The following is a 14983-nucleotide window of genomic DNA, read 5'->3' on the forward strand; positions in this document are numbered from 1 at the left end:
CACTCAGAACATTGAAACAGTGCACTTGAAACAAAGTCTACGATTAGTTCCCAATGACCTCTTAAACTCTGATCCTTACTCCACATTAGTGGCAAGAAACTCAACAGCAAATATATATAAAAGTGACATTTAGGCAAGTTGCTTTACAAGGAAAGTCCAAAGAAAAGAGAGAAACCGAACTTTCAAACTGAAAAAAAAAAAAAAAAGCCCACAACAATATTTGTTCTTTATTATGATTTCTCTGGTCTTGAAGTATAGCACGGATATAACAGTAGTAAACATGCTAAGATGCTTTCTAAGTTTTCCTAATTCTTTCACCATCATTAGCTTAAAATCGGGTAGCCCTATCCAGGAAGAATTAGCATTCATGGTTATTGCTTCCTTGACATTTTACTAAGCCCATTTACCTTGCACAAGTATGTTGACTGGTTTTAGCACATCGATACAAAAGGGTGAACAAACAGTAAAATAAAACGTAAGGATGATAAGCGGAAGCATAATTTAAACAGCAACAAATCCAGCAAAAAGACCAGTTGGATAATTCCTACTAAAATTCTTAGGTAGGCACAGAAGTCTTCTTTTTCTTCAGAATATGCCAGAAAGGACAGCAGGGAGAGATTCCTGCATCGTAACCTGTACATTAGGGCGGTGACACTGGTGACTGAGTACCTGAACGTGCAGGTGGGCAGATCCTGTCTTGCTGATAACCAACATTTTGGAAAATTGGTTGCTGTCTCTCCCTGGCTGATAGTTTTCAGCACTTTGTATATAAAAGTGTCCATAAGTGGCATTAACATTACATTTAATATCCATCAGTTTATTTCAATAGAGGCACCCTAAAGCAGGTCACTCTGCCGTGTTAGAACTTTCCTCCAATGTCTTATCAACAATAAAGGATGGCCTGCGTCCCCCAACCAGTCAATATTTGAGCCATAATCCCCCTGGAATACTAAAGATTATGAATATGATGGAGCTCAAAGAAAACTTTGGCTCTCTAGGGTAAGAAATAATCTAAAGCCTGCTCCCAATGGTATGTATATTTATAATCTATAATAACAAAAGCATAATATGCTAATTGGACCAGACATCCTTCTGGACGACCTTCCGGATAAAGCCGGGGCTGAGAGGGAAGCCCGGGTCCCTGGAGCCAGAGGGAAGCTGGATTCGGAAGCCGGGGGAAGGAAGGCCTACTCTTGCACGAATTTCGTGCACTGGGCCTCTAGTTATAAATACTTTTTTCCCTCTTACCTTACATATAACTGAAATTTATGTTTCAGTCTTTTACCTCTGGGAGCTTGCATAGCTTGGAAGTTGATAAGTATTTTATTCAGATATAGGCCTGACTGAGAAATACTAGAAAGTTTGTGTTGTATAGTTTAGGGATTTCTTCAACCAAAGTTGTTTATCAAAATCTTAAAATGACTTCTAGCTACAACATCCAGAATAAAAAGATGGTAGTAATTCAATTGTTTAGCACTGACACTTTCATGGCATATTTAAATGTTAACTTCTAATTCAACCAAACTAAGGATTTTAAGTTCCATTAGCCAATTACATTTATGATTGACCTATAACCCTTAAAATTGAATTTTTAAACAAAGATTATCTAAAACAATGGGGGGAAACGTATCTGTAGATATGGTTTAAAGTATTGAAATGCTAAAGACCTGTTTTCTGTTAAATTTATTTAAAAGTAAAAGATAGTCACATCTTTATAAATATATCAAGACAACGTTGATATTATTCCCATTTCAATTTACTTTATTACTTGAAGCTGAGGGCAGAAGTCAATATTATTTTCACTTGCAATACATTTGTGTGTGTGTGTGTGTGTGTGTGTGTGTGTGTGTGTGTGTGTAATCCACTGTGAGTGAGCATGGCATATAGAAAGAGGTTTATGGAATCTTTCTACTCTAATTTTACATACAACTAATATTCATTCAAGTGGGTAACAATTTTGATCTGGCACATCAGTCTATACCTGTAACTTAAAAACAGTTTTCCAAAGTCTCTCTCCATTTCTAATATCTGCTAAAGATAGCTGGCTTATTCAAGCCCGGGTTCCCCGAAATTCTCCTAAAAAGTGTAGCCTTTATTAAGTGTTTTCATCTTCAACTGAAATCCACTTTAATAATCTATTCGCCCAATATAGGATTGAAAACATGCAGGGTTCTCTTTTACAACTAGCTCACAAAGTTTTTTGTTTGTTTTGTTTAAACTCCTATTTTTTGGAGAGGTTGTGGTATGAGATACAGTTCTGAAGAAGAACTAGTAGAGCACGTTAGCCATCTAATAAATTGTATTTCTTCAGTCATAGAGTCAAATTGATACCCAAGAGTTGGTGCCAGTCAGGTCTCTATATAGAATTTCTTAACAAAATAAACAACAACAATAACAACAACAACAACAACAACAAAGGAAATGGACCATGGGCAGGAGTATTTGATCATATGTATATGTGTACAAGCTATTCCAAGCTAGAAGTTTCCCAAGAAATTAAGGTCAATGGAATAGTTTTGGTCATAGGGTCACTGCAATCCAAATGCTCTTTGTGGCATTGTTCCCGCCTCTGCAAGCTCGCTGTTATGCTTTGCTGTCGTCTTCTTTTGATTGGATGTCATTAGAAACCTTAATTTCTATAGTTTCTGGATTTAGGACTTCTTTCCCATTCTCTTCTTTTAAAGGCAGTTTTCTGGAAGAAAATGTAGAAAAAAAAAACTTCATGTGCTGAGGCACTTTAAGTAGGATGCCTTAACATTTAAGTTGCTGTTTTGTAGAAGGAAATATGTTACAATTACTAGAATAAAATAATGAGATCTTGTTAAAGTATTATTAAATTGACCAAATATAATCTAAAAAGGAATGAAGCAACATTGTCCACAGTAAAAATGTGTGATGAAAAATGATAAAGGAAATAATACATTTGTAAATTTATATGCACCAAATCATTCATTATAGGGTGGCTTAAATTTGATAATGAGTTGATAATATTAAAATATAATTAAGTGTTTTGGAATGTAAAAAAGTCAAAACATTTTCATATGTGCATTAGATGATTTACTAGGACTTAAAAGTTTTTCTAGTAAAAACAATCAATAGTTGCAGCCATATTCTGTTACATTAATTTCAGAAGCTGGATGAATAGGAAATATTCTTCGCAACTTAATGCAAATAAATATGTTTCAGGGCTTTCTTACTTTTTTATATTTACTGTTTTCCTTACTTGATCTCTATTCACTATTATTATTTTATTTTTATTGGTGTATCATTTATAAACTTTTTGCAGAGTTGTTTTAAATTGTTACCTATGAAGCAATAACAAACTTTTTTATAACATTAACATATTTATCAATTTTCTCAGTGTTAAAGTTCACACAGAATGATTTAGTACTACATAAAGTACATAATTTTCCAACCACTATACTGTACATCTGAAACTAATACAAAATAATATTGAATGTAACCGGTAATTAAATATATATCTATATATCTATATCTATATCTATATCTATATCTATCTATCTATCTATCTATCTATCTATCTATCTATCTAATTAGAGGCCTGGTACACAAAAATTTGTGCACATGGGGGGGATCCCCTCAGCCCAGCCTGAGCCCTCTGGCAGTCCCTCAGGAGATGTCCACCTACTGGCTTAAACCCGCTCCCCAGAGGATCAGGCCTAAGCTGGCAGTCAGACATCCCTCTGGCAGCCTGAAAGCACTTGAGGGATGTCCACTTGCCAGCAGGGAGTAGGCCTAAGCTGCAGTCGGACATCCTTAGAGCTGCTGATGAGGCAGGAGAGGCTCCCGCCACCACCACTGTGCTGGCAGCTGGCAGCCTGGCTTGTAGCTGAGCAGATCTCCCCCTGTGGGAGCGCACTGACCACCAGGGGGCAGCTCTTGCATTTAGCGTCTGCCCCCTGGTGGCCAGTGTGTGTGTCATAGTGACCAGTCATTCCCAGTAGTTCTGCTGTTAGAGTCAGTTTGCATATTACCCTTTTATTATATAGGATAGAGGCCTGGTGCATGGGTGGGGGCCGGCTGTTTTGCCGTGAACGGTGTCTCGGATCAGGGTGGGGGTCCCACTGGGGTGCCTTGCCAGCCTGGGTGAGGGGCTGAGGGCTGTTTTCAGACTGGCCACACCCCCTTCAGGGTGGGGGTCCTGCTGGGGAGCCTGGCCAGCCTGGGTGAGGGGCTGATGGGTGTTTGCAGGCTGGCCACAGCCCTTCAGGGTGGGGGGTCCCTGCTGGGGTGCCTGGCCAGCGGAGGGACAGTTAATTTGCATGTTTCTCTTAAATTCAGTGGTTTACTATTACATTTTGTGTATATAGCTTTGGGAGTAATTTTTCTTTCCAAAATATTTTTTCTACATTTAAAGAATTAAGTTACAAATAGACTTCCAATTCACTATTATGACTTTAAATTCACTGATTTACGGGAGAGTGAAAGCTACTATAATAGTTCCTCTGGGATTTATTTGCAATTTATTTTATATTTTTGAATGAATACATAATGCATTTTATTCTGAAGATAAAAGCTACCATGTGAAAACTAATCAGTCAAAATAATTCATAGGCAAAATCTACTAAGATCTGTTTCTGGAAATGAAATAGCATCTACTTTGTACCAGGTACATTATAAACAGTGCAGTCACAGTTCTTTTCTCCCATCCCCAAGTACTGAAAACATTGACAATAAAATATCGTAAAAACAAGGGGTTATGTTAGCAACAAAACACAGAGAAATTTAGGGCTGCCATGGAAGTTAGGATAGGCTTACTATATCTCTAGTTCAAAGAACTATGTTATTGAGTTTGTAATTAACCAGAGTTTTCAACTAATTCTTGAATGGTGTATTTTTGCATATGTAAAGATCTACTACTTATATTTATGGTAATTTTTACAAAGATTACTCTTGATATATATTTTTTTGTTGAGTACTTTTTCTATGATTGAGCCCGAGAGTAGTTATTAAGTCATCTTTTTGTGTTTGTTTCTGTTTACTGGGTTATTTTAAAATATATGTCTGTCATATGCAAGGGCATTTTCTTAACTCATTTGCATGCCCATCCATATCATATTGTGATAATGAATACACAGGAATTTATTTTTGGGGAAATATTTTGCTTCATTGAAAAGATTTATAACTTCTGAAGAAGAGACAATCGAACTCACTTTGTGCCCGCTGCTTCTACTGGAGTTATCTTCAAATCAGAATGTAATACTTTTAAATACAATCACTAAAAACATCCTGATTATTAATATGAAAAATTTAAATACTGAATAATACATTGTATTTGCTTATATATTACTCATTACAATCCTTTGAGAGCAGATAGAGGGGATTTCTGAAACAAAATGTTTCCATCAGCTCTGACGACAATCAGAAGTTGATTTAGGATAAGAAGCCTAAATCAAGTTTTTCTGCAAGGGAATGTTACCTGGTAAAGAAAAAGGAATTTTTGTTTTGCAAAACAATGAAGTTCAAGAGTCATTTTGGTGAGCAGTATTTCAAGAATAGTATGACAGTCATGGTTTTGTTATAAAATGTTACTCTTGTTACATCTTAATACTGCCTTTGGTTTGAATCATTTTAATTTTTATGTATATGAACCTAGACTCATGTTCATAATCTTTAAAGGTTCAGTTAAAATACCTGCTATGGGTTTAGTGGATTTATGATGGATGCAAAAAGAAGTAAATAACATAATCTTGAATAGAGACCAAGCACCATTTACTATGTAAATATTAACATGAGAGTCTAACAGTATTTTTTCCTGCTCTTTACAAATATTATTTTTAAAAGAGTCTTCTGTATATGTCACACTATTTATTGCTATTATAAACTATCATATTTACATTCAAAACAATGACTAATTTCCAGACACGTATTTATTTCAGTAAAATCAATCACATTTTCAAAGCATAACTTTCTTAGAGAGTGAGGTTAGCGCAAAAAATATGTCTTTTTTGACATCCTTATATAAAACTATAAGCATATGAATCAATAGTACATTTCCCCTGACATTGATACAACTATTTCATATGAAATTTGTGAAGAGGAAATGGACTTTAGACATTCACATGAAGTTTCGTAGAAAAACAACAATTTTTCACATTTGTAAATCTTCACTAAAAAATAATGCCGTGTTATAAATTTACAAATACTTATCCCCAAATCATTAAGCATTTCCATCTACATACTCAGGTTCTGTTAGTGGTGTGGTTTCATTTGGCTCGTTTACTGGGCTCCCATCTTCATGATTAGTAATTCTTTCATCCTCTGTTCTCATCTCCACTATTGGCTCTTTTGATCCATCTTTCCTACAAAAAAAAAAAAAAAAAAAAAAAAAAAAGAAGAAGAAGAAAATAAATCTTACCCACATATTGTAAAAAGTGATGCATCATGGGTTATATGTGTGTATATCTTATGTAAATATGTATAATTATGTAATATACGATTTCCTCAACATGTAAAAAGGAAACTAAAACTAAGCTTGGTGATGCCTTTTAGTTAATAAGACATTGTAAAAACACAGCATGTCCTTATGAAGAAAGCAAAAGACACTGAATGGAGAATTGATCCCGCTATAAAACACACATTAATATCCAATTCAAATGTGAAACAGAGCCTAATTTCTGTTTGTTCTTTGCTGTGTTCTGTGTCCAACAATTAAGCAGGTGGCATTTTGATTGCAAATTGAATCTATTTTATTTGAATTGAAAATGTAAGCTTTCTAATTTAGCATCTCTTGAAGTGAAAAATATCTAGACAGTGTATCCATGGGAAATGGTTACAGACAAATTACCTAGGAATACTGAAATAGGCATGGAGATAAAAAATGATATAGTCATGCATAATGAATTTTTCTATATCCCTAAGCCTAGACCATAATGTATGAGACCACATATGCCTAAATATATGCATAGAAAAACCAACATAAAGGACTCAATAATAAAAAAAGAATGAATTACTGTTATAATTTGAGATTTGATACAAATTTATCTAAAGACCACAAAGCATCTCTTAATTACTCTTACATGGCATTTTCTATAAAATTCAGCTCTGCATATTTTCTCAGAATTCATATTTTTTCTAAATAAATGAAATGCCACAGAGAACTCCAAATTCTAATATATAGTCATGTTTTGATCAAAATTTGGAGGAGTAAATTCAGAATGTGTAATAATGCATTGCATAGAGTATACATTTTCTATGTAGGCAATCTTGAAACTTGTATGTAGTCACTTCTTAAAATTGTAGGCATTGGTACAATTTATGTTAACCCAGCTCAACTTAGTTTTTAACTCAGATTACTGTTAATGTCTGTCTTTTATTCAATATAAACTGAGAAATGGCTGGAAAAAGCATAACCAAATATAATTGTATGATTCCCTGTATCTATCTATCTATCTATCTATCTATCTATCTATCTATCTATCTATCATCTATCTATCTATCTATCTATCTATCTATCATCTATCTATCTATCTATCATCTATCTACCTACTTGTTTATCTACCTCTCAATATTTAATTCATGACACCCTGGCCGGGTAGTTCAGTTGGTTAGAGTGTCATTCTGATATTGCAAGGTTGCAGTTTCGATACCCATTCAGGGCACAATGAATGCATAAATAAGTGGAACAACAAATCGATATTTCCCACTCTCTCTTTCTGGATCTCAAATCAATCAATCAACTTTTTTTAAAAATTTAAATCTTGACAGGAATTTTTTACCATGGATTCCATTTTAACGTTTATTTATTTTTCAATATATACTTTTTGTATTGATTTCAGAGAGGAAGGGAGCGGGAGGGAGAAATAGAAACCTCAATAATGAGAGAGAATCATTGATTTGCTGCGTCCTGCATCCTCCCTACTGGGGATCAAGCCTGCACCAGGGCAGCTTTATTTTTTAATACAGTAGGCTGTTTACAAAGCCATTTGGCTCTAAGATGTTATATTTAAAATCATATAGATTTCAGGTCCAGAAAGAAGCCAGATTGGTGCCCAATAGTTTTATAGTTAAACTCTCCTATGCTGAAAGAACAGAGCCCTTTGTGGGAAACTGTTTATTGCCTTCACTATCTGATAAGCATAGACAGAGCACTCCCCGAAATCCCCCGAAGGCTGGGTGCCTTTGAAGCCCTAACAAAGCTCGGAGCTAGGCGCCACCTCTGTTTGTCCAGACAGTGGTAGCTGAAACTACTCCCCCATTTATTATTATGTAAATCCTTGCTGATGGGCTAGTCTGCCTGTTGCAGGGGGTCACCTGCCTAGGGCTATGCTATGGGTGCATCCCAGATCAATAAAAGCTTGGTGAGGCCTGAGCACAGAGGAAGTCCTTCGGACTTGCCGCCTGGTCCCCCAATATTGCAAAATTATCTCGTGTCTTTTTCTCTCATTTGTTGTGTGGCTCCTCTTTCAGATACCGAACCCTACTCCACGCAGAACGTGGAGGGAGTCTTACACGACACCCTGAACAAAGCACTCCAGCTTGACCTTGCCACTCCTCTAATGTGCTGTGATGCAGGTGTGTGATACTCACAGGTAGGCGGCTTTTCCTTCTTCCAGTTCTTTACTTTTGCCACTGGAGCCACTTTTCTTCCCACACATTCTCCTGGTGATGCACATCAACAACCCACATTGTCGCATAAAGAAGCAGCTGACATCTGTTACCACAAGGATGAGCAAGAGCGCGGCAACTCCCAGGCCAATGACTGCTCCAAGCCCAAGGCCATTAAAAAGTGTGTCTTAAAAAATAATAAGAAGAATTTTATTAACGTTCACACTAGAAAAGATTAGAAAGTTACTTCAAATATAAATTTTATTGGACAAATAGTCAACTAAAAACAAAAAAGAAGGGATAGCCCAGCCAGCTTGGCTCAGGGGTTGAGCATTGGCCTATGAACCAAGTGGTCATGGTTCAATTCCTGGTCTGGGCACACGCCCAGGTTGTGGGCTCAATCCCCAATGTGGGGTGTGCAGGAGCCAGCCAATCAATGATTCTCTCTCATCATTGATGTTTCTATATCTTTCTCCCATTCGCTTCCTCTCTCTCTCTGAAATCAATAAAAAATATATTAAAAAAAAAAGGAAAAAAGAAGGGATAGTCCCCAGAAGAGTTCAATGTCATGGTTGTTGAGAGGTAGACTCTGGTTTTCGAACAATGTTTTAAGCAACTGACATGGTAATGATTTGAACTATTTTTTACCAATTTATTTTAGATTAAAAACTCTTAAGTAACTCTCTTCTTCAAAAGCCTTCTTGATTCCCTGTGGGAAAGATAATGAATATTATCATATCTGTAGCTGTACTCTATCAGAAAGTCATAGTCATTAATAGATCATCAGTTTATAAAAAGGAAAATGTACTCAAAACTCCTGTAAAAAAGTGTTAAATAAATGTTCTTTATAGACTTATTTTAGTGTTAAGATTTAAATTTGCAAATGATGGCTCCAAGCACTTTGCGTTGACAGAGAACACTTTTTAAAATATCTGTGCATGAATATTTTAAAAATCATTCTTTTAGAATAAATGTGTACTTGTATTTTTGTAGTTAATATTTTAACAGATCATATTAGACTAGAGGCAAATGTTAACAGAGTTATGGTACTTATGACCTTTCTGAAGGCAGGGCATGATGGGAGCCACTCTTCCTTGGCATGTGTTTGCAAGAAATCTCAGAAGCTACACTGAGAGTATCCACGAAAAGGGTGATTGAAAATGGGATGGAATATGCTAACTGACAAAGTAGAAATGGCAAAGGTATGAGTATAGCAAAAATAAACCTAGTGTTGCAAGTCTGTGATTGAATACAAAGGTAACTACACAACTACAACCGTATAGATAGGAAAATAAGCACAGTGGGAAGAAACCAGAATAAATTGGTGATACTGTGTTATCTAAGGGGAAAAAAGAGGGTCATATAGGACAATTTTATAGAATTATCCAAAATGATTCTTAATATGATTATATTCAAATTTGTTTGCATAACATTATAAAATTATAATTTCCTTTTTAATGATGGTAAAGAAATTTATTGTCCAGATCATAACGGCATGCTTACTAAGTAACTGATGTTGGACACAAGTGAAAGATGCAGATTTAGATATACATTTGAGGTTTCAGAAAACCACTTCTGAATAATTACATGAAAAACAATGTTCTTCTAAATACGATTTTAAAAATTAGGTCAAACATTTTAATAATGACTCAAAGACATTTGTATCCAAAAGAATCAACATAATTATTCTAACTTTGAATTTACCTCCTGGGTCGATCTTTAACACGCCACACCTTTTGAATGCTAGTATATTTTTGTGCAGAATGACTAAGTCCCTTATCAACATTCACTTTATTGGTAGTTATTTTGGCTGTACTGCACCTGATTCAACAACTAAAGCTCAAAAGAGAATACATGAAAATACATGTTCAATGGGGCTTTTGCTCCAGTGGATATATTCACTCTATGACCTTCCTGCTTTCAAGTAGTCATTCGTAAGCAATAAATCTTACAGATCAATGATGATTTATCTGGTTCATTATATACATCCCCATTTCATTTTTTAAAGTATGAAATCTGGCTTTGTACTTAAATGCACTGGATGTGGTGTCAGAAAATCCTGGTTCCATCACTTAAGACTGAGATGCCTCCTTGTTAAAACAGGGACAGTTATAAAAACAACCACCATCACAAACTGGGTCATGGATTATGAAAAGATTGTTGTGAATGGGCTATTTAACACTTCCAGCACTTACTGCCCATCACTAAGTAAAAATTTAACAAATACTTAAAGTTATTTTTATTATTTTACTATTATAAAATTCTAGAAAATGCAGTTTTGGTGAAAAAATAGACAATCTAAAATTTAATTTATCTGTAATATTTCTTTCATTGGCAACCAACAGTATCTCTTATTAAGCACTGATTAGTCTCTTGAAAATATAATCACTATTTTAATGAGTTAGATTTAGCTGCTAGCTTTTAAATGATAAATATTTTGTGACTTTTTAAAGAATTAAACAGTATATTGATCCGCTTCACTTGCATCTTTGTAAAAAACTCTTAGAAACATTTTATTTGTAAATTACCCTATAGGAAAGGAATATTGATGCTAAAATAGCGATTATTTCTTTCTAGAGAAACAAAATTATATATTTTTAACTTAAAATTAAAAAACTTAGTGCCTAACCGGTTTGGCTCAGTGGATAGAGAGTCGGCCTGCGGACTGAAGGGTCCCAGGTTCGATTCCGGTCAAGGGCATGTACCTTGGTTGTGGGCACATCCCTGGTGGGGGTGTGCAGGAGGCAGCTGATCGATGTTTCTCTCTCATCGATGTTTCTAAATCTCTATCCCTCTCCCTTCCTCTCTGTAAAAAATCAATAAAATATATTTTTAAAAAAATAATTAAAAAACTTAAAGGTTACTTGAAGTTATTTTTATGAAAAACCAAATGTATTTCTGTCATTGAAAAGGGTGGGATAGTCATTAATTATGTTTATGTTATAAGTATTTTTCAAGATAATGTTTTACGTTTTTTAAAAAGTCAGCCTATGGACATATTTAAATATCTATTCTCATATCCCATGAGGTTAGACACAATAACTATGAAACTTAAATTTTCTTTTTTTTTTCTGCCACCAATTTACTTTGTGTGAAAGTACTTATTTCTCTTTGGATTTTTCATTTAAAAAATCTGAAAAAAACAACAAAGAACCATAAACAAAATTACATCATTAGATTCTAACACACACTATAAAGAAAAAAAAATTATTTTTGTTTTATTTATTTACTTATTAAATGTATTGGGGTGGCACTGGTTAATAAGATTATATAGGTTCCAAGTATACATTTCTATGATATATGATCTGTATATTGCATTGTGTGCCGACCACGACCACCCAAAGTCGCATTATCTTCTGTCACCATATATTTGGCCTCCTTTATCCTTTACCGTTCCCCTAACCTCTTCTCTCTGGTAACCACCATACTGTTTAAATCTTTGTCTATGAGTTTCAGTTTTATATCCCACATATGCAAAATAAGTCAGTCGAAAAAGCTAAGATCCATGTGGTTTTACTCGTTTGTAGGATAAGGTTTTTATACTAACAAGGACAAACAGTTAACAGTGAGAGTTTTTGCTAGAGTATGGAAATATCCTTGCATTGCAGAAGGCACATGGTAGGGTAAAGCATACGTTCAAAAGAAAACACATTGTGCTAATTTAATAACCAATAATCAACCCTAAGAATTTCACAGTTTCTTGTATTAGGTTAGACAAGTTGATTTCCTAAATCACCTGTCATTCTAGATTTAGAAATTATCTTAAATTTATAAATTAAATTATTTTCTGTGATATTTTTCCTAGGATCCTCCAAGTCAACAAAAAATAGGAAAGTTCAACAAAAGAACCAAAATATGGAAAATGAGGCTAGGATATAAACTAGGCCAACAAAATATTTTTAAAAAAGATTTAAAACTTTTAATAAGTTTCCCAAATTTAAAAATAGTAGAGATGACTGGCCAGTGTTGCTTAGTGGTTGAGCCGACCCATGAACCAGGAGGTCACAGTTTGATTCCTGGTCAGGACATAGGCCCAAGGTGTAGCCTTTACATTTCTTGATATATCCACTTCTCAAGAAAATAAATAGTAGTCTCTGACCCTGTAGAGGTGTATAGAGAAATGCCTTATTATCCTATATAATAAAAGCCTAATATGCAAATTGACCAAACAGCAGAATGACTAGTCACTATGATGTGCACTGACCACTAGGGGGTAGACGCTCAATTCAGGAGCTGCCCCCAGGCCACAGGCCCCAGGCCAGCCAAGGCAGGTGCGAGCGAGGGCCCCCAATCGCCTTGCTGGTCACCCTGCAGAGGGAGACAACTGGTGGCGGCAGTGATGGGGGTGGGGCTGGTGAGCAGGCGGGGCCAGGCCGGCCAAGGTGGGTGCCCCGCCGGTTGCCCGCAGATTGGCCCTGATTGCTGGCCAGGCCTAGGGACCCTTCTGGTGCATGCATTTCATGCACTGGGCCTCCAGTGCATTTATGAAGCTTTCTATTTCCAACAGGGCATACTGAATCTCCTAAACAGAACCTAAATCAGATTAAGATTTGTCTTTGGACTTGTCTTTTCTCAGTTAAACTAAACGGGAATTAGGTATACATGTATGAAGGCCATATTTATATGTTTTTAGATATTTTAAGAAATAATTCCAAATATCTGTTTTTTATATATTTGAAACAACATGATTTTCATTCATATCACCTTTGTAGGTGTAATTAAAAATAGAAAAATAAAATAAAACCTTCTATTAATGTGTAATAAAATTCTCTATTAAAGACAGAAATGTTAAAACCATTGATATTAGTAATCTGTGCACAATGTCATGCTCTTTCCATCGCTCTAAATATCACATTTCTCTTCTGTGTCATGACTAGGAGCCTCTGGAATTTATGGTGCCTGGTGCTCATTCCTGAATTGATAGATGCATGTAATTTTGATTCATATTTCATTTTGCTGTTTGAAACAAATGTTTGAACTTTTGAGGTTTTCAATGTTTGGTCAATACTCTTTTTTTTTTTTTTTAAATCCTTACTGGAGGATATTTTTTCATTGATTTTTTTAGAGAGGGAAAGACAGAGAAATATCAATGTGAGAGAAACACATCAATTGGTTGCCTCCTGCATTTGCCCTGACCAGGGTCCAGCTAGGAGGAGTCTGCAACCGAGGTATGTGCCCTTGACCAGAATTGAACCCAGGACCCTATAGTCCACAGGCTGATACTCTATCCACTGAGCCAAACTGGTGAAGGCTGATCAATACTCTTTAACTGTATTAATTAGAAATGACAAAATCATTGCAAGTTGTATCAGCAAAAATGATTAAAAATACCATTTTGCATTAATTAAAAAAATTTTAAAAAAACAAATAGCACCATTTATCCCATATATGCCCTCTTCCACCTCCATCCACCCCTACACCACAAAATAAATAAATAAATAAATAAATAAATAAATAAATAAATAAATAAACTAATAAAAGGGTAATATGCTAATTAGACCAAGAGACCTTCTGGTTGACCTTACGAACAAAGCCATGGTGGTGGGGCCAGGGAAGAGGTGGTTAGGGGAAATCAGGTCAGGAGGGAAAGGGCAGTTGGGGGTGATCAGGCCAGCGGTAGTGGGGCAGTTAGGGGTGAGCAGGCCAGCAGGCAGGGGGGCAGCAGGGGGTGAGCAGGCCATCAGTTGGGGGCAGTTGGGGATGATCAGGCCTCAGGGGGAGAAGTTGGGGGCAAGCAGGCCAGTGAGGAGGACAGTTGGGGGAGAGCAGGCTGGAAGGGGGAGCAGTTCGGGGTGATCAAACCTTGGGGGGGCAGTTGGGGGCAAGCAGGTCAGCAGGCAGAGTGGTTAGGGGTGATCAGGCAGGCAGGCAGGTGAGCAGTTAGGAGCCAGCGGTCCCAGATTGTGAGAGGCACATCCCTCAAGGGGTCCCAGATTGGAGAGAGTGCAGGCTGGGCTGTGGACACCCCCCTCCCCTGCATGAATTTCATACACTGGGCCACTAGTCTATATATATAAAAGCCTAAGTGACTGTTATCACTGGACGACCAGATGAATGGACGACCAGATGACTGGACGACCAGACGGTAGCTATGTTGTACACTAACTACCAGGGGCAGATGCTTAATACAGGAGCTGCCCCCTGGTGGTCAGTGTGCTTCCACAGCCAACCTCCTGCAGCTGGTCAACCTCCCACAGTCCTTCCCCCCGGCCTCCCGGATTGGCTGGGAGGGACCCCATCCATGCACAAATTCATGCACCGGGCCTCTAGTAATAAAATAAAAAGTCTTAAAAGAAGCAAAATTCAAACAGCAAACTCAGTGTAAGTATGATTAGATTTTATATTCTTTCTCTCCTTTAAGCCACTTTTTTTTCTTTACTATTTCCCCATATAACTAGAGAAATATTGAGTATAT

The 14983-nt window shown here is 36.3% G+C and overlaps 1 protein-coding gene across 1 annotated transcript in view; it reads right to left on the minus strand.

Annotated features, from left to right (window-relative positions):
- Nucleotides 1-1239: 1239 nt before the first annotated feature.
- NCAM2 (neural cell adhesion molecule 2) overlaps nucleotides 1240-14983 on the minus strand; it is a gene marked incomplete at its 3' end in the record, with an annotated part of 413596 nt that continues 399852 nt past the window's right edge. The window contains exons 16-18 of the mRNA XM_081085928.1: nucleotides 8551-8755; nucleotides 6204-6323; nucleotides 1240-2692 (exon numbers count right to left, since the gene is read on the minus strand). Of these exons, the coding sequence (XP_080942054.1) occupies nucleotides 2584-2692; nucleotides 6204-6323; nucleotides 8551-8755 (434 nt within the window). The remainder of the gene's footprint in view (nucleotides 2693-6203; nucleotides 6324-8550; nucleotides 8756-14983) is intronic.

The sequence above is a fragment of the Myotis nattereri genome (assembly GCF_964212035.1).
Source record: "Myotis nattereri genome assembly, chromosome: 3".
Classification (NCBI taxonomy): domain Eukaryota; kingdom Metazoa; phylum Chordata; class Mammalia; order Chiroptera; family Vespertilionidae; genus Myotis; species Myotis nattereri.